The 23,565-nt window shown below is 49.2% G+C and overlaps 1 protein-coding gene across 10 annotated transcripts in view; it reads left to right on the forward strand.

Annotated features, from left to right (window-relative positions):
- Window positions 1–23,565, forward strand: part of SCN5A (sodium voltage-gated channel alpha subunit 5) — a 102,484-nt gene that overhangs the window by 51,621 nt on the left and 27,298 nt on the right. For 4 of the 10 annotated variants that reach the window (XM_023231470.2, XM_023231468.2, XM_023231464.2 and 1 more), the window contains 6 exons: window positions 597–835; window positions 11,018–11,191; window positions 12,559–12,909; window positions 17,255–17,695; window positions 19,073–19,231; window positions 22,286–22,406. In XM_023231470.2, the coding sequence (XP_023087238.1) occupies window positions 597–835; window positions 11,018–11,191; window positions 12,559–12,909; window positions 17,255–17,695; window positions 19,073–19,231; window positions 22,286–22,406 (1,485 nt within the window). Of the gene's footprint in view, window positions 1–596; window positions 836–11,017; window positions 11,192–12,558; window positions 12,910–17,254; window positions 17,696–19,069; window positions 19,232–22,285; window positions 22,407–23,565 lie in introns of all 10 variants that reach the window. The other 6 variants (XM_023231463.2, XM_023231467.2, XM_023231462.2 and 3 more) reach the window with 2 other exon arrangements.

Raw genomic sequence — 23,565 nt, forward strand, 5'->3', positions numbered from 1 at the left:
CTTCAGGCTATTCCAGGCATCCCACATCTTTCCCAGCCATTCCTGCCCTAGGCAACTCCACATCCCTTCCAGTCTGAATTTGGCACCCCCCATCCTGATCTTGTTCCCTCCTATCTCGGATGTATTCTCATCTTTTCCAGCCTGTCCTCGGCATCCCCTCTCCCATTTGTCCTGACACATCCTAGATGTCCACATCTGTCCCTACCCATTCTGTCCCAGGTGTCCTTGTGTCCGAACTTGCCTGTCCCCATTACTGTTTCATCATTTTCAGCCTGTCCTCCCATGAGTGTCCCCAGGTCTATGTGGGACTGTTGTCTTAAGCAGTTATACGTTTGTCCTAATAATCTCTCCTGTCCCCATTTTCCCCTCCTCCATCTCTGTTTCCTGTCCCTATGGCCCTCTTCTCTCGTATTTCCAGACTAAGGAGCCAAGACACAAGCCACCCATTCCCTCGGCCTTCCCTGCCCCCACTGTCCCACTGTCATGTAGCAGCCCTGTCATCTCCCAAAGCAAGTCATAAATCTTTTCTGTAAGGTATTCCAGATACATATGGCTCAGTCAACAGAATCAAACTAACTCACTGGCTGTCCCCTCAGAGTTAGAGGAGTCTCGCCGCAAGTGTCCACCATGTTGGAACCGCCTCGCCCAGCGCTACCTGATCTGGGAGTGCTGCCCACTGTGGATGTCCATCAAGCAGGGAGTGAAGTTGGTGGTCATGGACCCGTTTGCTGACCTCACCATCACTATGTGCATCGTGCTCAACACACTCTTCATGGCGCTGGAGCACTACAACATGACAAGTGAATTCGAGGAGATGCTGCAGGTCGGAAACCTGGTAAGAGCCACCTGCAGCTGGCTATCAAATGGGCATCCTGGCAGGAGGGAACCTCGGGCAGCTGGCATAGCCTTCATGGGTAAGGGAGAAGGGATCCTGCACACAGAAGGATCTTTTGAGGGTGGGAATCATCATAGTAGACATCTTGGAGGAGGGAGGGAATCTCAAGGTCAGCTTCTAAGGAGCTGAGAAATGTAGATCTGGAGTGGGAGGGTGGAGTGAAAAGTTTATGCAGATGTTCACAGTCTAGAAAACAAAAGTGAGCTGGGGGTAAACCTGAAATGTGTGGAGACTTGAGATTTTGTAATTTGTAGATGGAGAAGAGTGTCTGCAGAAGGAGGTAGTTCTCTTATGGACCGAGCTTGCATCAGTGTTGTTGATGGGGGAAATTGTGGATGAATGGTTGGATAGAAGGAGGGAAAGATGGAGGGATGGGTGGATGGATGGATGGATGGATGGATGGATGGATGGATGGATGGATGGATAGCTGGGTGTAGTAAGTAAATCAGGCAGATCCAGATTTGAATTCTGACTCAGCTCTTACTAACTAGCTGATCTCAAGCAATTTACTCAGTAATTGGCCCAATAAATATTTGTTGAATTCAATAAATGGGAAATTAGTATACAATATCAACCTCATAGGAAGGTAATGAGGATTGAATAAGATAATATCTATAATCTGCTTGGCTCATAGATTGATAAGCAGTAAGCACTCAAAACAAATGATTGCTGTGCTATTGTTGTTGTTGTTAGATTGCTCCTGGAAGTCAGAATGTCTGGGTTCTAATTCTGATTTTTTTTTTTTCTTGATACCAAATCAAGTCCTGCCTCTTTACTATACAGATAGGGAAACCGAGGCCCAGAGACTGGAGGGATGACATAGCAGGGGCAGAGTTGGACATCTCTCAACTCCCAGGACAGGTCCATATTGGATCAGTCTAGGTAAACAGAGTCAGCTTGTCTTTAGAGGATCCCAGGGCAGAGTTGCCATGAGCCCACTGGCCTCAAAAAGGAGCTTCTGAGATCACCATTGAGGTTGGTGTGAGGATGGTAGGGGGACTTCTGGCCCCATTTGATCTAAGCTTGCTCTTACTGCAGAGCCAGCCTGTCTCAGGCCCAGCTGTTCAAGTGAACCCCATAGGCAGGTAGGTCTCTCACACTGTGGGGTATGAGGATTTTCTTTTCTTCTTACTTTCCAAACCCAGGACTCTAGATAGTTCTCTGCAGGGCCTATTGAGACTTTTTTCACCAATTTGAGTCCACTTGCTGCAATTTTACTTTTCTTTCCTTCTATGTGCAAACAGAAGGGAAAGCTACGTCTCAGTGGGTAGAAGTCTCATGGCACTGTTGGGAATGTTGGGTGGTCTTCAGATGGTAGTTATGCAGGGTTTCAGTTGAGTGTGGTTTTATCTGGTTGTGACCATTGGGTTGGACTGAGCAGCAAGTTAGGTGTGATGAACAGCACTGGTGGCTTCACTGGGTCAGCAAGTTGTGGCTAAACTGCAGTTGTATTAAACTTGTCGTTAAATTATAGATAACAGGCAGTGCAGTTGGGTTATAGCTATAGTTTGTTCTGTTTGAATAGCTTTATTGCTAGTATGTAAGGTTTTGATTTTATTGCATTTAATATATTCTAGGTAGTTTAAATATTAAGTGTTAAGAAACAATACCGTAAAAATAAGCATGAGTAAATAATCAGCTTGGGAAAAGCCTTTCTAAGCATGTATCTGAAGACAAATTCCATAAAGGAGAAGACTGATAGATTTAACTAACTTTTTAGCCCATCACACAAATAAAGGTAAAAAGCAAATGAAACTTCTGTTTCCAGCAATATTATGGACAAGAAAATCTGAAAAGTCTCCTATTAATAAACAATTTAAAATACAGCAAACATTCTTTGAATTACATAGCTAAGTGCATGAGAAAGTACAGTAGTTCCTCTTATCCACAATTCTGCTTTCCGTGGTTTCAGTTACCCATGGTCACCCACGATGTGAAAATATTAAATAGAAAATTCCAGAAATAAACAATTCATTAGTTTTAAATGGCACACCCTTTTGAGTATTACGATGAAATCTCACACTGTCTTGCTCCATTCTGCTCAGGGACATGAATTGTCCCTTTGTTCAGCGTTATCGTGCTCTATATGCAACCTACCCATTAGTCATTTACTAGCGATCTCTGTTATCAAATAGACTGTTGTGGTATCACAGTGTTTGTGTTCAAGTAACCCTTATTGTACTTAATCCTTATTCTCCAAAGCAGAAGAGTAATGATGCTGGCAATACAGATGTGCCAAAGAGAAGCCAAATATATGACAAAGAGAAGTTGTTCATCTCTTAATGTGCCCAATTTATAAATCAAACTTTATCAGAGGTATGTAGATTTAGGAAAAGGCATAGTATATATAGGGTTCAGTGATATCCATGGTTTCAGGCACTCACTAGGAGGCTTGTTGGAATATATTGCTCATAGATAAGAGGGGGCTACTATAACGGAAACCCGAAGTGCCAAAAACAAAAAGAAGCTTAAAAACCATAGCAGTAAAATTTGTGAAATGGCTCTGTAGCTGCCCTGGGTGGGGTGGGGAGGTGTTGATTTGCATAGTCTGGAGGCTTGGATTTTAATGAGCATGTAGAGACAAGACACTCAACCTTGGGACAGTGTGAGTAGGGGTCGAAACTGAGTAGCCCCATAAGAATATGACCATACATTCAGAAAAATGGTGATCCAGAAAAAACCTACACACAAACCCTGGGAAATGATAAAGAAGCCCTGTCTTAGCCAGGGCTGGAAAGGAAAAAAGTAACCCCTGAAAGGCTGTGACTTATGGATTTGGCCTCATACAGATTTGGGGTTCATATTTATACCTGAGTAGTCCTGGAACCTACATCTAAAAAATTAACATAGAAAGTGATCCTAGAATAATGTCTTGGGGCCCCTAAAAGGGAACAAAACTTCTCTGGAAGGACACACCTTTGGCCCAGGTCACACTGGATTGCCCAAATTATAAAACACAGAAGGAAATATTCCACCATGAGGAAGAGTCAGCAGACACACACACGCACAGACACAATCAGGCTATCCCCTTAAAAATGTCACATAGTAGAATTGCTTGATAGAGATGATAAAAATGTTCATAATTGGCCAGGTGTGGTATTTCACACCTGTAATTCCAGCAGTTTGGGAGGCCGAGGCGGGCAGATTGCTTGAGCTCAGGAATTCGAGACCAGCCTGGACAACATGACAAGATCCTGTCTCTACTACAAATACACAAAAATAGCCAGGTGTGGTGGTGTGCACCTGTGTTCCTAGCTACTTGGGAGGCTGAGGTGGGAGGATCACTTGGATCCCCAGTGGGGCCAAGATTGCAGTGAGCTGAGATCATATCACTGCACTCCAGTCTTGGTGACAGGATGAGACTCTGCTCAAAAAAAAAAAAAGTTCATAATAACCAGAGACATAAAATAAGAAATTAAAAACATAAGAAAATAATACAGCTTTGAAAAGGAACCAAATAAAATCTCCATAAATGAAAAATATAGCCATTGAGATTAAAATTTCAATGTACACATCAAATAGCATATTAATACAGTTGGGGAGATAATTAAATGATTGTAAATTTAGATCTAATAAAGTTGCCCAGAATGTAATATAGAGAGATGAAGAAATAGAAGAAAGAAGGAAGAAAAACATATCTGACATTATTTTCCAGATTATGTTGTTGTCTATTTAAATCGCTTTAGAAAATCTACAGAGAGGCTGTTAGAACTAATACGAGAGTTCAACAATATTAGTGGGTACAACTTCAGTATTCCAAATAGTGTTCCTAGTCACCATCAACAATCAATTGGAGAAAATAAATTTTTAAAGTTATCACTTATGATCACAATAAAAACTATGAGAAATTTAGCAATAAATATAACAAAAGATATGCAAATTTTGTATGAAAAAATATGAAACTGCCAAAAAGCATAAAAGAAGACATAAAAGTGGAGAGATGTGCCATTTTCATGAATGAAAGTATGACTATTGTAGAGATACAAATTCCTCCCAAATTAACCTATAAGTTCAATGTAATTCCAGTCAAAATCTCAATACTTTTTTTAATGGAACTTGACAAGATAATCCTAAAACTCATATGGAAAGTAAAGCAGATCAAGATAAATTAAGGACTAAGGTAGGGAATTTACCATAGTATGTTAAGATATCTTAGAAAGCTGAAAATATTAGAGTATTGATGCAGGGATGGAAAAAAAGATTGTGCTACAGAATTGAGAACACAGAAATAGAACAATCCATATTTGGTAACTTGATAAATAACAGAGATGGTATTATAAATCAGTAGGAAAAGCCTGGGTACAGTGGCTCATGCCTGTAATCTCAGCACTTTGGGAGGCCAGCCAAGGTGAGCAGATCATCTGAGGTCAGGAGTTAGAGACCAGCCTGGCCAACATGGTGAAAGCCTGTCTCTACTAAAAATACAAAAATTAGCTGGGTATGGTGGCATGCACCTGTAGTCCCAGCCACTCAGGAGGCCGCAGCAGGAGAATCACTTGAACCTGGGAGGTGGAGGTTGCAGTGAGCTGAGATTGCACCACTACACCCCAGACTGGGTGACAGAGTGAGACCCTTTCTCAAAAAATAAAATAAAATAAATAAAATAAAATAAAACAAAATAAATCAGTAGGAAAAGGATGGGACTGTTTAATAAATGATGCTGGGAGAATGGTTATCTGCATGGAAGAAAATCAATTTAGATCCCTACCTCACATCATATTCATAAATTAGATGCAGGGGAATTGTACTTAACACCTAAATGTGATAAAGCAAAACTTTAAAGTTTTTGGAATAACAACAGGAGAAAAAGCTTTAAGATCTTGGGGTTGGGAAGGCCTTCAATAATCCAAAAAAGCTTACATCATGAAAGAAAAGATTGCTAAATTATAAATTGTTAAAATTTGTAACCTCTGTACAACAAGGAATATTACAAACTAAGTGAAATCACTACCACAAACTGGAAATTGATATTATGATAAGTATTTAACTAGAAATACATGGAATCCAGGCAATATTGAAGATTTACACATCAATAGGAAAAGAGGGATAGTGATAAAATGATAAAAACACAACCACAACAATGGACAAAGGAAATGACAAGCAAATCACAGAAGAGGTAATTCAGATGGTTATAAACAAATGAAGAGAAACAAAGGAATGGAAATTAAAGCAATATTGAAATACTGTTTCTTGCCCTAACAGAATAAAAACTAGGCTTCTGTGTGTTGACAAGGATGTGAAACAGTGGGAATTCACAACTTGTAAGAGTGTGGATTTGATACAACCATTTGGGGAGCAATTGAACAATATCTGCTAAATCACAGATATATACCGTATACCCTACAACTCAACAATTCCATATACATATATATTCTTAAGAAAGTCTCACACATCTGTACAAAGAAACATGTATAAGAAAGTTCTTTACAGTATGTTTAGTCATAGGGGAAGTTAGAATCAATATAAATGTCCATTAATTTTATAAAGTGGATAAATAAATTGTGGTGTACTCATACAATGAAATACTGTACACAATTAGAATGGATACATATACATGTGTCAATGAATCTCAAACACAATGTTAAAAATAAAAGGAACTTGAAAGAGAATATATAAAGCATAGCTTATTTACATGAAGTTAAAAGAATACAAAAATACTATGTGTTGTTGTTATATACATTAAAAATGTAAAAATGTATAGAAATGATAAACATCAAATTTGGGATAGTGATTACCTTGGAATGAATACAGTACTATGGGTGGCTCCTGGTTTATCTGTGATGGCACATGATGGGTAAGAATTCATAGTGGAAGCCATCATTTGAATTACTGGTTTAACTCCTTTGTATCTCAGTTTCCCTATCTGTAAAATGGGGATAATAAACATTACATATCTCATAGAGTTACTGTGAGGGTTAAATGATTTAATATGTGTAAAACACTAGAACAGTGCCTGGCATATGTCAAATGCTATTTAAGTATTTGCTATTTTTTTTTTTTTTTTTTGGTAAGGAAAAAGAAAACAAGATTTGAAACAAATATGGCAAGATGTTAACATTCATTAGAGTTTGGTGGTAGGTGCACAGGTAATCATCTTATTATCCTATACTTACACTTTAAGTATTTTAAAGTGTAAACAAATACAATAAAGGTAAATGACAAATCAGGAAAATTGTGACAATACAAATAGTACTAATAGACAAAAGGGTAATATATAAAGTATGTTTTTAAACCATACAAAAAAGCAAACACCTTAATAGAACAATTAAGAGCAAAGGATATGAACAGAAAATTTCACCAAATAAGAAATATAAAACAAAAAGAAATGTCCAATAAAACAAGAATGTCCTGTTGGATGAGAAAAGGTCATGGAATGGAGTACCCAGTATTAGCATAGTTAAAGGGAGGCATTTACTCACATGCAGCTCGTGGAATTGGTTAAAACCTTTCTCCGAGGATCATTTGGCACTGTGTGCCAGAATCTCTGAAAAACATTCATTGACTACACAATTTCATCCCAGAAATCTTTCCTAAGAAAAGAATTAGACAAGTTGCTTTAAAACAAGCATGTAAAAGGATATTTATTGTGGCAATGTTTTTAATAGGGTAAAAGGAATGACTATCACAGGGAAATGGCTAAATCAGTTATAGCATCTCTTACAGTGGAATGTGCCACAAATGTAAAAAAAGAAAGAAAGAAAGGGGGGGAGGGAGGGAGAGAGGCAGGAAAGAAAGAAGGAAGGAAGGGAAGGAAGGAAGGAAGGAAGGAAGGAAGGAAGGAAGGAAGGAAGGAAGGAAGGAAAAATGATGCTGTAGATTGTGTTTAATTGGCATGGAAGGATGTTCACAAGGTACTATGTTTTAGATACAGGTTTATAGTGCATGGAATATAGTCCCATTAAAGTCATATGCCAAGGTCAAAGAGAATTTGGGGTTCCCCATAAGTTCCCCCAATTCCTGGAAAGCGGCCATTTGCACTCATTGCTCAGTGAACCTCCTGCCAGGAGTTAGGGGAAGTGGGTCACCATGCTCAGAGCCTCCATCTGCCAGATCCCAGTGAGCCTATAAAACATGCAGAGTTGTTTATATCTGAAGGCAGCCCCTGCCTGGGTCTGGAGCTCTTGGCCACTCTCAGCAATCACAATAAATGCTGCTGACAGTAACAGTAATCACCCTCTCATGCGGAGTATCCACTTCACAGCCATTAGCTGTAACTCCTGGAAACCTCCTATGGAGTTGTTAGTATTATCCCCATTTTATATATGAGGACCCTCAAGGCTCAGAGAGCTGAAGAAACTGGCCCAAGATCACACAGAGGCAGCCCCTGCTCTGGAATCCGGGCCTGGCCACCATTCTCTGCATATCTTAAACCATCAAGCTTTGATCACATGGCCTTAGAAAGCCTGGCATGAGCCTGTGGAAGGAGGAGGTCTGTTACCAAAATGTATGTACTTCTCAAGCTTAGCTACACATTAGAATCACCTGGGAAGTTTTTTCCTCTTTTGAATCCCCATACCTGGGTTCCACTCCAGTCCAATGTAACTAGAATCTGTAGGATGCGACCCAGGCATCCATATTTTTAAAGCTCCCTAGGTGATTACAGAGTGCACCAAGTTTGAGAGTTCATGGTCAAAAACAGCACTTGAACTTTAAATCCCAGGAATCTAGTCAAAATGTAGATTCTAATTCAGGGGCCTTGCAAGATTCTGCATTTCCAAAGAGCTTCCAGGTGATGCTGTAGGTCCCTGAAAAACCTTTTATCGTTTCCGTGAAGGGCACTCCCCAAGAACCTCTCCTGTCTTTTTTTTCCTGAGTCCTAGCTCCACCTGATCACTGCCATCTCGCCACCAAAACAGCTGGGAGCCTGGACAAAGTGAGGTGCAGGGCTTTTCCTGAGCTCCCTTCTCTAGAAATGACTGTTGGCACTCATGGGTGTCAGACCTACGCTGGTGCACCCCGGCAGTGCTGGGGAAGATCATAAGTGGGGGTCCAAGGGAGGCGCTACCCGGGCCCCACCTGTAGGGGCTCTCAGGGAAACTGTGCAGGCTGTGCTGCTGAGTGAGGGCTCTAAGCACAGCTGTGTGTGTCTCAGGCTGGGTAGGGAAGGCTCCTGGAAGCACAGGACAGGCAGGACATGGCACACGGAAGGTCAAAGGCTCAAACATTTGTTCATCTATTCAACAGACACTAGTGGACCACCTATGGGCTGGGCATCGTTCCAGGTACAGTAGGGAAAGGTCCCTGCCATCACACAGCCTATCTTCTAAACAGATGAGGCTCGATAAACAAATAGCTGTTAGATGGTGGTGTGAGGCAGAGGAAAATGAAGCAAGGATGGGGAATAAGGAATTTGGTGGGAGGCAGGCACATTTTAAGTTACCAGGACACCCATGGATCAGGTGGCTCTGAAGGGAGTGAGTTATGCGGCTGGGGAGAGGCATGACCCAGGGAAAGGGAGCAGCAAGTGCAAAGGCCCCGAGGAGGGGACAGCAAGGAGCAGGCGTGGCTGGAACAGGAGAGCAACAGGCAATGGGGTGGGGGGTTGGAAAAGGTATGGAAGCAGGTTTGGGTGCTGGGGAGAAAAGCAGGTCTCAAGGCTGTCTCTCTATGTGTGAGGAATGCAAACTGAGGCTGGAGGATTTCAGGGTCCTTCCCTTTCCCAAGACCCGGCTGATGGAGGAGCAGTTCCCTCTGGGCACAAGCACTAAAGGGACCCCTGAAGTCAGGAGGGCTGGGCTAGTGGGTGGTGCCCTGTGTGGCAGTGCTGAGGAGCCCGCCCACCTGCCCTCCTGGTGCCTACCCCTGGGCCAACAGCATCCCACTGCCCTCCAGCGCACCTCCACAGGGCCTCTTCTGAGCTGATGGGGAGAGGATGGCACTGGGGTGGCCAGCAAATGCCTCTCTTTCTAGCACAGAGCTCCGTCAGGGCAGGTGCCCAGACCAGGGTGACCTCCCGACCTGATTGCCAACCCCGGTGAGGTGCCTCGGCAATGCACGTCTCTGACCCCCACCTCCTCACAACTGCTGCAGGCCTGACCCTGTTCTCAGGGGTACTCTGGCCCTCTAGCTTTAGCCCTCCCCTCCAAAAGACCCTGAGTGCCTCCTCACTGCCCTCAGGACAGCCCCCCAGCTCCTCAGCATGGTCAAGAGGCCCTGCATACAGGACCCCAACTTCCTGCCATCCACACCGTCACAGAACATTCTCTCCTCTGGGAACCGGGCTCCCATCAATTGGCACACTGCAGGGCAGCTGGCATGGCTCTCTGGTCTACTGCACCATGGGATCCTTGACCACAGGGTTCTGCCGGCCAAGGCTGGGCAGCTTGGGACTCGTAAGTCCAGGCAAAGTTCAGCCTCTGCCCACTCAGGAATGTTTCTAGAAGAGAGAGGAGGTTTCCCTAAATTCTGGAGAGCAGCACTGGGTTCCTCTCCTCATTCTCAAACTTAATAGCTACATGACCCCAGACAAGTTACTTAACCTCTCAGTGCCTCAGTTTCCTTACCTATAAACTGCAGGCAATGATACTTCCTAATGGGGTTGTTGGATGAATCAAAAGAAACAACACGTGCAGAGTGTTGTGACCAGCACTTGGCACATAGCCCTCGGGAGGCAGTGGCTGCTGATTATCACAGTGGGCAGAGTCCAGTAGGTGGATGAGGAGGAAGGGCCTCCTGAGGAGCAGGAACAGCAAGGACAGAGACCGTGGGTCAGGGAGCCATGAGCGTCATGGTGATGCGTGGATTCGGCATGTGTCGGGTGAAAGCCCTTCCTGTGGACACACGGATCAGAAGTCTAGCGCTAGGTCATGTCACTGTCCACCGCAGGGGCCCCCTAGAGCTGTGAGTCTCTGTGGAGCCTGCAAAGGGCCCAGGCCATTCCCGACGGCCAAGCTATGTGCCTGGTGTGCTTGGTGAGCAGCTGCAAGGGCTGGGGGAGCAGGCTGGAGGAGAGAGCTGTCCCCAAGGGCTGGGCCATGGCCAAGCAAACCCCCACTGGGAGCCTGGGCGCAATCAGAGCTGGCAGCCCTGGAGGGAGCCCCTGCCACAGCAAGAGTCAGGAGGCAGGTGCCCCTGCTGGCCAGGGGGTCTTTCCATCCCGAACAATTCTTGCTCCCTCCTCAGGTCTTCACAGGGATTTTCACAGCAGAGATGACCTTCAAGATCATTGCCCTCGACCCTTACTACTACTTCCAACAGGGCTGGAACATCTTTGACAGCATCATCGTCATCCTTAGCCTCATGGAGCTGGGCCTGTCCCGCATGAGCAACTTGTCGGTGCTGCGCTCCTTCCGCCTGGTACCTGGCTGGACCCACCGCGAGGGGGGGTGGGCAGGGTGGGGGCTGAGGGCTGGGCACAACCCAATCTGAGGTCATCATTTGGCCATCCCTACTTTGATCTGTCATGCCTTCGCCCAACAGCCATTTGCTAGATACCCCTGGATGCCTGGCCCGGTGCTGGTGATGGTGGGGGTACAGAGGCAGGCAAGGCAGGAGACATTCCTCCAGAAGAGCAATTGTGGTGGCCATCCTGATGAATTGCAAAGCCCTTTGTGGTCCAATGCGACCCTTTTAGCCTTCACAGGATCCAGGAGTGGGGGTGGTATTACTACATTTCCATTTCACAGATGAGGAGACTCAGAGAGATGAAACGAATTTCCCAAAGCTACATGGCAGATAACAGAGGGAGCTGGGCGGCTAACTGCTCATCCGAGGTTCTGCCTGCTGGTTTCTGAATCAGCATCTTTAAAATATTAATGCACACACAAATCACCTGGGGATCTTGTTAAAATGCATATGCTGATTCAGTGAGTCTCAGGTGATGTCAAAGCTGCTGGTCAGTGGACCACACTTGGAGCTTGAAATGCTTGAGAGGTCCAGACATGGGGCGGGAGGTGTAGTCAGGGAAGGCTTTCTGGAGGAGGTCCTGAGCACTGTGGGTTGCTGCACATACAGTGGATGGGTGTGGAGCGGCAGGGAGTGTGTAGGAAGGCAGGATGGTGGGGGCAGGAGGGAAAGCCAAGGCTGTGGGTTCTAGTCCTGACTCCACTGCTATGAACCAAGGTACTTAGACAAGTTACTCCACCTGTGAGGGTTGGCAGCTTCTTCTGTCAAATGAGGTAATACCAGTGCCAACCTCATGTGGTTATTGGGAGTTCTGACTGAGTTCATCCATTCTAAGCACAAGGCCTGGCACGCAGACATTCAGTAAGTGTTAAGCACCTTCCCCCCTTTCTCTGTGATGACTGAGAGGCAGAGGTGACTGGACGACTCAGAGATGGTTTGAGCTGCCCCAAAGGATACCTGATGAGGACAGGTATGAAAGAGCAAGGACACTCCCTGTTGAGAGAATGTAGTGGGCAGTTCCTGGAAGTGAGGCCAAGGCAGAGAGGAAGCTGGTGTGGGGACGAAGAGAAGGGGTGAGTTGGGGAGGTGAGGCTGGAGCTGTTGACCTGACTCCCAGAGCAGTGCCCAGTGAAGCTGCCCTCAGGCTGTGGAGACAAACAGTAGTGGATGCTCTGGGAAAAAATGGGGGGAAAAATAGGTGTCAGTGCCCTCCAAGGACTCCCTGGACTTTCAGGCAGGAGCTAGAGAGAGTGAGGGTGCCCGTGGGCAGCAGGAGCCAGAGACCCTCACAAGGTCCCCTGCTCTTCCTCCTTTCCCAGCTGCGGGTCTTCAAGCTGGCCAAATCGTGGCCCACCCTGAACACACTCATCAAGATCATTGGGAACTCAGTGGGGGCACTGGGGAACCTGACGCTGGTGCTAGCCATCATCGTGTTCATCTTTGCTGTGGTGGGCATGCAGCTCTTTGGCAAGAACTACTCAGAGCTGAGGGATAGCGACTCAGGCCTGCTGCCTCGCTGGCACATGATGGACTTCTTCCATGCCTTCCTCATCATCTTCCGCATCCTCTGTGGAGAGTGGATCGAGACCATGTGGGACTGCATGGAGGTGTCTGGGCAGTCATTGTGCCTGCTGGTCTTCTTGCTTGTTATGGTCATTGGCAACCTTGTGGTAAGTTGGCCAAGGGCCTCACACACACACACCGTATCCACTCATTTACCCAGCTACCCACCCATCCAATTATCCATTTACTTACCCTTCTATCAATCCATCTACCCATCCATCCATCCGTCTATTCATTTACCCACATTTCCATCTAACTACTCACTCATTTATTTCATCCACCTGCCATGCACTCACTTACTCATCCATCTATATACTTACCAACAAACCATCTATTCAATGTACCCATTTATTCTTGCACCTATATGCTCATACAGCCGTCTACCTACTGATCATCCACTTATCAATCACCCACCCACCAACAAACCCACCAATCCATCTGTTCACCACTCCAGCAATCAGAAGGATCAGTAGATCCTTCCCTAGTTACCAAGCCACCCATCCATTTATCCACTCACTCACCTTGTCATTCATCCATCAACCCCTTTTCGCTCATTCACTCATCCATTCACTAACCTGCTTATCAGTCACCCATTCATCAACCCCCATTCACTCACTTACACATCCATATGCCCATTCATCTATCCACCCATCCATTCACTTACATAACCATCCATCCCTCCCTTCATCCATCACCCATCTGTCCTCTCACCCAACAATTCACTCCTCTACTCATTCATCCACCCCCCATCTATCAACTCACCATTCACTCATTCACCAATTCCATCTATCTACTCATCTGTCTATCCAGTTGTCTACTTACTCACTCATTGACCCATCCATCTATTCACTCACTCTTCACCACATTTTTTTTTTTGAGACTGAGTTTCACTCTTGTTGCCCAGGCTGGAGTGCAATGGCATCATCTCGGCTCATTACAACCTCTGTCTCCCAGGTTCAAGTGATTCTCCTGTCTCAGCCTTCCAAGTAGCTGGGATTACAGACATGCACCACCATACCTGACTAATTTTTTGTATTTTTAGTAGAGACAGGGTTTCACTATGTTGGCCAGGCTGGTCTCAAACTCCTGACCTCAGGTGATCCGCCTACCTCGGCCTCCCAAAGTGCTGGGATTACACATGTGAGCCACTGTGCCTGGCCTCTTCACTGCATTTTGCTCATTTATGCATTTACTCACTTACTTACCTATTTATTCATTATTTACTCATTTTGTTTTCATTCATTTACTTATCTGTTCATCTACCCATTGTTTTACTGTCATACACTATCAATGAATTATCACATGGTTTTTCAATTTATCTTAAACATTTGCTAAGCCATTGTTGCATGGAAAACATTGTGCCACATGCTGTTGGGCATACAGAGGCAAATGAGGTCTAGCGCCAGCCCTGACATCACTCACCAGCTTGAGAGATGACTGGGGAGGTGGAGAGTTCAAACAGGCCTGAAATAACTCTCAGACTGGTCAGAGTGATCAGAGCCATTAAGGAGGAGATCGTGGGTACTGTTCCCACTCAGCTAGGAAAATCAAGGAAAGCTTCCTGGAAGGGATTTTGGAGCTGATCTAATAAACAGGCAATGCTGAAGAGGGAAGGAGCAGGATGAGCAAAGCACAGGTGCAGACAGGTGGTGGTCCAGGTAAGGTGGAGCCCGTAGGAGCTTTCTTTATATGTCATCCTGAGTAGTGTGGTAGGAGTCTCTGCTGTCCCATCATGAGGGGCCCACACCGTTGCTCCTGTGGGTACCTGTCTGTCCTTGGGCAGGTGCATCTTGTCTTGTGTCTTTACAATGTGGGGAATTCTGGAACTGAGAAAGGTCAAAATTTAAATACCAGAGAAGGTGCCTTAGGAAGAGGCAAGGTTGGGGTCAGTCAGTGGTTCAGGCAGCAATCAGTGTCCACTGTGGATGTGAAGGTACCTTCCTGGGTACACAGGTGGCCCACACATGCTCAAGCAGCATGCCTGCGTTGCCTGGCTTCCACCCATAGCTGTATGTCTCTGTTGTGGACAGTGCGGTCACATCAGCTCATAGAGAGGTTTTACATTCACTTTTTCAGCCTGCTGTGGGGCAAGTACTATCGGCTATAGATTCCAGAGTCTTTCCCCAAATCTGTCTGACTTCTTCTCCCATGTGCCTTATCCAGGCCAGGACAGGGCCAGCCAATTTGGGATCATTCCCCCGCCGGCCCATGAGCCCAGAGGCCAAAGGAATGTAGAGCCCAGAGAGAGCGGAGCCAGGGCTCAGTGCACAATGCCACTAGAACCCTGCTCTTTGGCTGGCCCCCAGCCCCCCTTTTATGTCCCCTCAAACTAGCTATCCCTTGGGGTGGAGGGTTGCTCAGCCCATCCCAACCCCAGGGCCTGCCAGGCTGTCTATTCTAGGGAGAATGAGAGTTGCCAAGCACTCAGCCCAGGGCCACGCTGAGCCATCCCTCACACACGGAGCCCTGCGATTTCCCAGCAGATCTGCCTGAGGATGAGAAAATTAGAGGCTGCTGGAGGAGGGAGCTAATGCCAGCCCACGCAGCCCCCTCCCCGGCCGCCTGAGGAACTGGGCCTCTGCTGGGCGTGGGAGGAAGCAAGATTGCCATTGAAATGGGAAGTGATGATCAGGCAGGGCTGGGAGCAGCAGTGGCACGATTGATGGGGAAAGCGCTGGAAGAAGCTGAATTTCTGAAGCCAGCGACAAGGAGGGCCCTAGACTCCTGTGTGGGTGGGCATGGCTGCCTAGGTACCCACCCTCCACCCCCCTACCCTACTCCCAGCCTAGGCCCAGGACTCCTGGAGGTTGGAGGATGCAGGGCCTGGTGTGAGTGGGGAAGGATCCAGTGGGCATTCTTCCTGGGAATAGAGGCGGCCATGCCTGGGTCCTTGTGGACAAAGGCCAGGGGCCAGGCCAGAGGTCAGTGTAGAGAGCAGGTCAGAATTGCATCACATGCTCTGCCCTGTAGTAATGATAAAGAAGGCTGCCAGGTGTCAAAAGTGATCATCTCTCCATAGAGATAGTGTGGGAGAGCCTACCTCTTCACCTTCCGTACTGTCCGCATGAATATGTTTTACTTTTAAGCCAAAGGCATGTTTCTGAGGGTGCTTTTGTCAGAATTCTCATTCCCAGCTTGCTGATAGGGATGGGGTCCCTGGTAGTGGTGTGTTTTAGAGGCTCTTGAGAAACCAGAACAGAGTCTCAGAGTGGATTTCCAAATAGAACTGTGCACCCATCCTCACACACCACCCTGCCATAAAGGCGCTGGGAGGGAGGAGACACCAAGCCCATGGTGGCCTGGCGGCCTGGTGAGCCATGGGCCAGTCTGACCCATGCATGTGGGAATCAGCCCACCGCCATCTTAACTGACCCTCCATGAGACTGGGAAATGGACACAAGCCCAGCCCCTTGTCACACAGCAAAGGCCTTCTTTTTAAACAAAAGCTAAAGCTTCACTCTTGTAGGAGGGCTTAATGACAAGCAATTCTCCAGAACCATCCAAAGGCAGAGGGTTATGCAACTCCTCTTAAGAAGTCTCAAGTCCCTAAGCCCTGATGATAGACCTCAATAAAATACTGCACCCTGTGGAACCTCTGACACTGCACCCTCCCCTGGCTCCCTGCAGCATAACAGGCCTTGACCTTCACACAATACCCTTCCCAGCACCCCTCACAGCCTAGACACGGTCAGCTCTCAGAGGCCTGACCCCATGGTTAGTCCAAGTGCCTGAGGGCTGTCCGTGCCTTCCTGACCTCTTTTCCAGCTATTGCACCTTTCTCTGCCCAGTCCCAGCATCCCTCACCTGGAAAGCGGGGCAGACCTGGGCCTCAGGTGGCATGTGCCCTACAGCAGCAGCCCCAGGCCTCTGAGCACCAAGCTGGCTTCAGTGGGGAACTCAGAGGCAGGTCACTGCTCCTCCTCTTTCCAACAGAGTCCCAAAAGCTCTGGGTGGCTTCTCGGTGGGATTCTGTCTTGTGCCTGGACTCACGCTTCCCAGAAAGGAGACCTGTGCCCATCCTAACCCCACTGCCCCTCACTACTCCTAAGGCAGCAGGAAGAGGAAAAGGGAGAAGAAGGCTTGTGTGTAGAAGCCACTGGTGCCAAGAGAGGGCTCAGTGTGTGTGACTGGGCTAGCCCCTCACTTTGACACTGAATGCACGCATAGTTCTCCCATGAACCTGAGCCAGGACACGACATCCTCAATTCAGACTGTGTCTGAGCCCTTGGAAAGAGGAATTCGAATTTGTATTTTCTTTTATAGCCAAACCTTCCATATTCAAGAAAACGAGGGGTTAGGATGAGGGCTCAGGGCCCTGGATTCGAGCCTCAGAGCTGTTTGTCACAGGCAGTCTTAAAGGTCTCTAGGCCTCAGTTTCCCCATCATAGAACTGGGACTGGATGGCTTGGCATGACGCATTGCCTTGGTGAGCCTGACCCATTATCTCGACAGGTCCTGAATCTCTTCCTGGCCTTGCTGCTCAGCTCCTTCAGTGCAGAAAACCTCACATCGCCTGATGAGGACAGAGAGATGAACAACCTCCAGCTGGCCCTGGCCCGCATCCAGCGGGGCCTGCGCTTTGTCAAGCGGACCACCTGGGACTTCTGCTGTGGGCTCCTGCGGCAGCGGCCTCAAAAGCCCGCAGCCCTTGCCGCTCAGGGCCAGCTGCCCAGCTGCATTGCCACCCCCTACTCCCCACCACCCCCAGAGACAGAGAAGGTACCTCCCACCCGCAAGGAAACACGGTTTGAGGAAGGCGAGCAGCCGGGTCAGGGAACCCCCAGGGATCCAGAGCCTGTGTGTGTGCCCATCGCTGTGGCCGAGTCAGACACAGATGACCAGGAAGAGGATGAGGAGAACAGCCTGGACACGGAGGAGGAATCCAGCAAGCAGGTGGGCCCTCACCCCTGCATGTATCTACAGGGCCCAGAGCTCTGCTGTCTGGGCCACCCAGCCTCGCTCAAAGCAGCTGCCTCTGCCAGACTGCCTTGGCAGTGGGTAGGGGTAGAAGGCAGGCCCTCCGCACAACAGCCAGCCTCTCAGAGCGGTGCTGAGACCAGCCCTCAACCCTCTCTTCCTAACTCAGTCCAGAAGCTGACCTGGGGAGGCGCTGCTGTCCACCATTCATGCCCTGGCTAGGCATGGGGAGCTCATTGTACGACAGGGAGACTGAGGCATGGCAAGAGAGACTTGCTAGGTGTTCCTCATGAGTTTAGAACAGAGCCTATAGCCCCCAGTCCCCACACTGACCACTGTCCCCCTCCAGGACTGGCAAGGTAGTGTCTTGGTGAAGGAGAAGTACAGTTTTCTGACCTCCAGACTGCCCCTTCCCCTCCTCCCACACCCAGGGCTCATTCTGAGATTTAAAAATAAGCATCCCTAAGACTGAGGTGTCAGGGACAGCACTATCTTATCTCCCAACCTGTTATTTTTAACACTGGGGACCAGAGTCTGTACAAAGCAGGCAGGGCCCACCCCTCCCCTCCCCTCCATTTTCCCTTGGCCTGAGCCAGGCTCAGATGGCTTCTCCTTAGGGCTTTAGGTCAAGCCCCCAGGAGTGTTCTCCCTGTTGAGTTGGGCCCATCTTGGCTGCTTCCTCTGGGCCTGCACTCGGTGGGCCTGGCTGTGGAGAGCAGCGACTCCCCATGTGTGGAACTTGATCTAAGGCTCTGGGCTTGGTTTCACGTCCTCCTGCCTCCCTGTGGTCCCAGAGGCCACCCTTTCAGTCAGGTTGTGGGGCAGTGGCAATGTCTGCTCAGGGAGGGGCAGTGTTGGTGTTGCCAGGACCACAGTTTCCAATGATCTCCAGCACAGGAGGGGAATTCCAGCTGCCTCTGCTTTCCCTTCTCCGTTCCTTCTCTTGAGCCCGTCGACTCTGGCTCTCTGAGGGATGTGTGTGTTCTCATCTGAGAGTGCCATGGGGACTCATGAGGGAAGTCAATGTGCCCTTCCTACAGTGGCCAGCATTTGTGAGCTGGCCATCGCGGCCCAGCTGCACCCTTCCAGGGAGTCTGGGGAGGGGAAGTTATGCCAGGCTGGCCAGGGGCTTCGTCTGGCTCTAGGCCCTTTGCCTGAACCTACCAGGAGCCTCCCACCTGCCTGCTCAGGCCCCTTGAGGGAGGGTTCTTCAGTGAGATGGAGGCCCCATGAAGACAGTGGAGGCAGTGACTGAGATGCACGGGCAGGGTCTGAAACCCCCAGGGTCAGGGCCCTGGAGACCTTCTGGCTGGGTGTGTGGACTCAGCTCATAGGCTGGGGTCTTTTCAGCAGGAATCCCAGCCTGTGTCTGCTGGCCCAGAGGCCCCTCCAGATTCCAGGACCTGGAGCCAGGTGTCAACGACTGCCTCCTCCAAGGCCGAGGCCAGTGTATCTCAGGCTGACTGGCAGCAGCAGCGGAAAGCGGAACCCCAGGCCCCAGGGTGTGGTGAGGTAATGCATGCCTTTGTCCATGAAGCCGGCGGGCCACTGCTGCTTGGGTCAGAGCCAGGCTGTGAGAGGTGCACGCCTGCATTTGCTGTTGGGAGCCACAGCCACTGTCACAGGCAGCTTGGAAGACCAGTCTGCAGAGGGGAGAGTGGGCATCCCTGTCCTGACAGAGAGAGATGGTGCAGGGCCCAAGGCCAAGGGGAAATTCTGGAAATTCTGGTCCCAAACTCTGATGCAGTACTAACCCACTACCTCCATGTGTTCACCTTCTCCACACACTCCGTCCCTGTGTTTTGGTCCTGTTTGGCAAATATTTGTCCTGTGAATCTCCTCATCCAAAGACTTCAGGAGGCTGGGCACGGTGGCTCGCTGTAATTTTAATACTTTGGGAGGCCAAGGCAGGTGGATCACTTGAGGTCAGGAGTTCAAGATCAGCCTGGCCAACATGGTGAAACCCCGTCTCTGCTAAAAATACCAAAATTAGCTGGGCATGGTGGTGCACGCCTGGTAATCCCAGCTACTCAGGAAGCTGAGGCCTGAGAATCACTTGAACCCTGGAGGTGGAGATTGCAGCGAGCCAAGATTGTACCTCTGCACTCCAGCCTGGGTGACAGAAGGAGATCCTGTCTCAAAAATAAAAACAAAAAACAAAGAAGACTTCAGGGAGCTCTGAGAATAAGCACATTGCCCACCAGCAGCTTCTTATCTGCACCAAAGCAGAGGCCACAAGTGGGAAGCCCGCCCAGCCTACCACTGCATTTTGATCTGGCCACAGAAAGGTTTTACTTTAAATTAGCTGCCACTATTTAAAAATTGGGAGGTTTTATGTAAAAATCTGCATTTCCGGCTTCTCTTGAAAAATCAGAAGACGTGCCACCCTGCCAGAGGCAAGTGAGAGCCACCTCCTGGATGCTGGCTGGAGTTCTCTAGTTTGCCACAGAGCCACCTGCCTGACTGCATTTTGTTACCTGCCTGATTCTGTAAGCATTGGAGTTTGCAACCCCTGAGCAAGAGGCTGGTGGCATTGCTGACTAAGCCGCCCAGTCTCACTCACATCTAGCCCACAGAAGGTGGAGGGCACATGTTCAGAATGCTTGGTGGCCACTGTCCTGCAGCCCAACCTCACTCAGTGCAGCACTTGAGCCTTTTCCTCTTTTGTGAGATGGGCCCATGTGAGTTTTGCCAGCATGGTCAGTGTTTGGAGCACAAGGGCCTACCAGAGTCATCTTCCTGACTGTGCAGATCACGGTTCTCCACTTGAGGGTCTGAGCCGTGAAGGCACGTGGGGACAGGAAGACACAGGAGAGAGGCAGAATGTCATGGGAGAGAAGAGGCTCTCACACGGATGCTAACCTTTGAATGAATTTTAAAAGTCTTCCTTTCTTCAAATCAGTTCATGGGGGAGCCTATATAAGGGAGAGATAGGCTGGGGTTTTCCTGGGAAAGGGACTCCCTCATCTCACCTGCAGTAGGACCTGAGAACGTGTCCTCTCACGTGGCAGCCCCATGGACTTCAGACAGCTCCAGTGTTTGGAAAGAAAAAATAAGCACGCTGCTCTCCTCTGGCCTGCCTCTTTCATCACCCAACTCCCTTCATCCCCTAACTGAGCTGGGAGGAGAGGGGAAGGAACCCTCAAAGCCACGGGGGACCACGAAAGGCTGAGCCCATCTCTCTGGCCAAAGATCCACCTGCACTGAGCAGTAGGCTCTGTTTTCCCTCCAGAATCCGTCCCTTTCCCATCACAGATCTCAAAAATGGAAAAGAAGCCCCTGAGGCATCAGCAGATAGATTCATCAAAGGAAAAGAAAATAAAGAAGGCAGCCGTAGGAGCATAGCCATGCCCAGGAATTCAGACAAGCCCCTCTCTAAATGGAGCCTGGGCCTGAGCTGATGTGAGGTGGGGGCAGCCAAGATGGGGGCTTTGGACCTGACCTGAAGGGAATGATGGATTTTTCCCCAACATACCCGTCTTTACGTCCCGTTCCCTAGAAGCAGAGGGATTCCTGTGCAAATGACTTGCTGAGGGTATTCTCAGGAGAAACCCATGAGAAAGTAAGAGAAACAGGATGAGGCAAAGGAGGAAGCTACGGAAGGGCTTTCCAGCTGGCGTCAGCCTCATCCTGTCCCAAGTAGAGCTCTGGGGCATGAACTGCACCACAGCATTGTCCCAACTCAAGGCTAGGGGCTGGCCTTCTGTATTCCTGTATCAGTGGCTGCTGGGCACTGGCCACCCCTCGGGACGGCAGCCCCCAGCTGAAGATGACTTTCTGGAGGAGGGCCAGCTGAGCAGCTAGTGTTCACAGTGGCTGGGAATGGGTGCACTAGTCTCATGCAATGGAATTGGGCAGGGTCCCCACAGTGGCCCCTGTAACACCCCTCCACACCCACACCCACAAGTGACACACACGGACACTCACGAGGGCACACCTGCATGCACATGCCTCTCTGTAGCCTCCCTATAATCAAGTTATTGAGGTCAAGGCAGCAGACTTGCAAGGACAGGAAGTGGAGGGCTCCATCACCTTCCCAGCCTCCAGGCTCTGCCCAGCACACCAGAACCCACGGGAATTGGGCAAAACATGTGGGTGGGGTTGTTGGCCTGTTCTCTGCAGTCTGACCTTGCTGCCTGTGTGTTGCCCGGGATCCGGGTTCTGACTTGTTCTGGATGTGGCATGCCTGTTTCCACTGTGTTGCCATGCCACCACGATGTGTCCATATCCCACCGTGTGTCCATGTTGCTACCCCAAGTCCGTTTTGCTCCCAGCTAGATGCAGTCCCCATCCCCAGTGGCTTCCCAGACCCCTTTCACAGCCCCCACACCCTAGCCCCAGACTCCAGCAGACCAGAATCATAGACCCTGGAGCTCCCAGGTCCAGCCTTGGCCCAGCCCTGACTGGCCAAAGGTGGCTCTGTGGCAGGTCCCAGGGTGCGTCATGAAGATGCTGCCTCCCTTCAGGGAGCCCCCAGCTCCTTCAGACTCTGGGCTCGAGGCCAAAGGCTGCTACTCAGTCCACACTCACACCCTTTCCCACCCTGCCCCACACCCCTGTCCACAGACCCAAGAGGACAGTTGCTCCGAGGGCAGCACAGCAGACATGACCAACACCGCTGAGCTCCTGGAGCAGATCCCTGACCTGGGCCAGGATGTCAAGGATCCAGAGGACTGCTTCACTGAAGGTAATGGCCCGGGCAACCCTCTGCCCCAGTGTCAGTTCCACCCAGAGGGGACAGGAGAACCAGCAGCTCTTTGGAGCCCAGGGCCACGTGGCACCAACACCCTGCCTTAGATATCTGCCCACATCCTCCATTCCTCTGCTACCCTGGGGGTTCCTCCATCTGCCTGACGTGTCTGCCTACGGAGTGCTGGGCTGGACAGCTGCACCAAGGACTGGAGACACTGTGTTTGTGGTGTGTTAGCATCACTGTGTGCCCCACAGCAGTAGGGTCTGGGTCTAATTCGCTCCTGTACCACCAGGCCCTAGCACGGTGCCTGACACATAGTAGGCCCTCTGTAAATCCTTGAGGCAGGTATGACATGTGGCTGTGCTGACTGTCATCTATAGTTTTTATGGATTGGTGGTATATTTGGAGGGTAACTGGGGATAAAATGAGAGCTTGGCTGGGCGCGGTGGCTCACACTTGTAATCCCCACTACGGGAGGCCAAGGCGGATGGATGACCAGAGGTCAGGAGTTCAAAACCAGCCTGGCCAACATGGCGAAACCCTGTCTCTACTAAAAAAACAAAAAATTAGTTGGGCGTGGTGGCGGGCACCTGCAATTCCAGCTACCCAGGAGGCTGAGGCAGGAGAATCGCTTGAACCCAGGAGGCGGAGGTTGCAGTGAGCCAAAATTGTACCATTGCACTCCAGCCTGGGCAACAAGAGTGAAACATCTCAAGAAAAGAGAGAGAGAAAAAAAAAATGAGAGCTTGCCCTTCATGTGACACATCCATGGGGGCTCTCATTGAGGGGTCTGCCCTTCCCAAGGCTCAGAAACTACAAACATGGAGAAGGCCCAGGGAATGCCCAGGAGTTCCTACCATTTCCCCAGGGGGACAGTTTCCCAGATGAGCAACAGACAAGCTGGAACCTGTCCCAGCCCAGCCTTGTCCCTGCCCAGGCCTGCCAGGCTGTTCACCCACTCACTGGGTGCTCAGTCCATCCATCCTCCTCACAGGGTGTCTGCAGAGTGTGCAGCCCCCATGGGTGGTGCCCACGGCCCTCGCTCACACGGCCCTGCTCACCATATTGCCCTGTTCGCCACCCCCACCATCGTAGCTCTTTCTGTCAGTCATCTCTTCAACCATTCAACCTTCTGCCATTAGACATGGGCATT

Source organism: Piliocolobus tephrosceles, chromosome 2 (genome assembly GCF_002776525.5).
Source record: "Piliocolobus tephrosceles isolate RC106 chromosome 2, ASM277652v3, whole genome shotgun sequence".
Lineage (NCBI taxonomy): Eukaryota > Metazoa > Chordata > Mammalia > Primates > Cercopithecidae > Piliocolobus > Piliocolobus tephrosceles.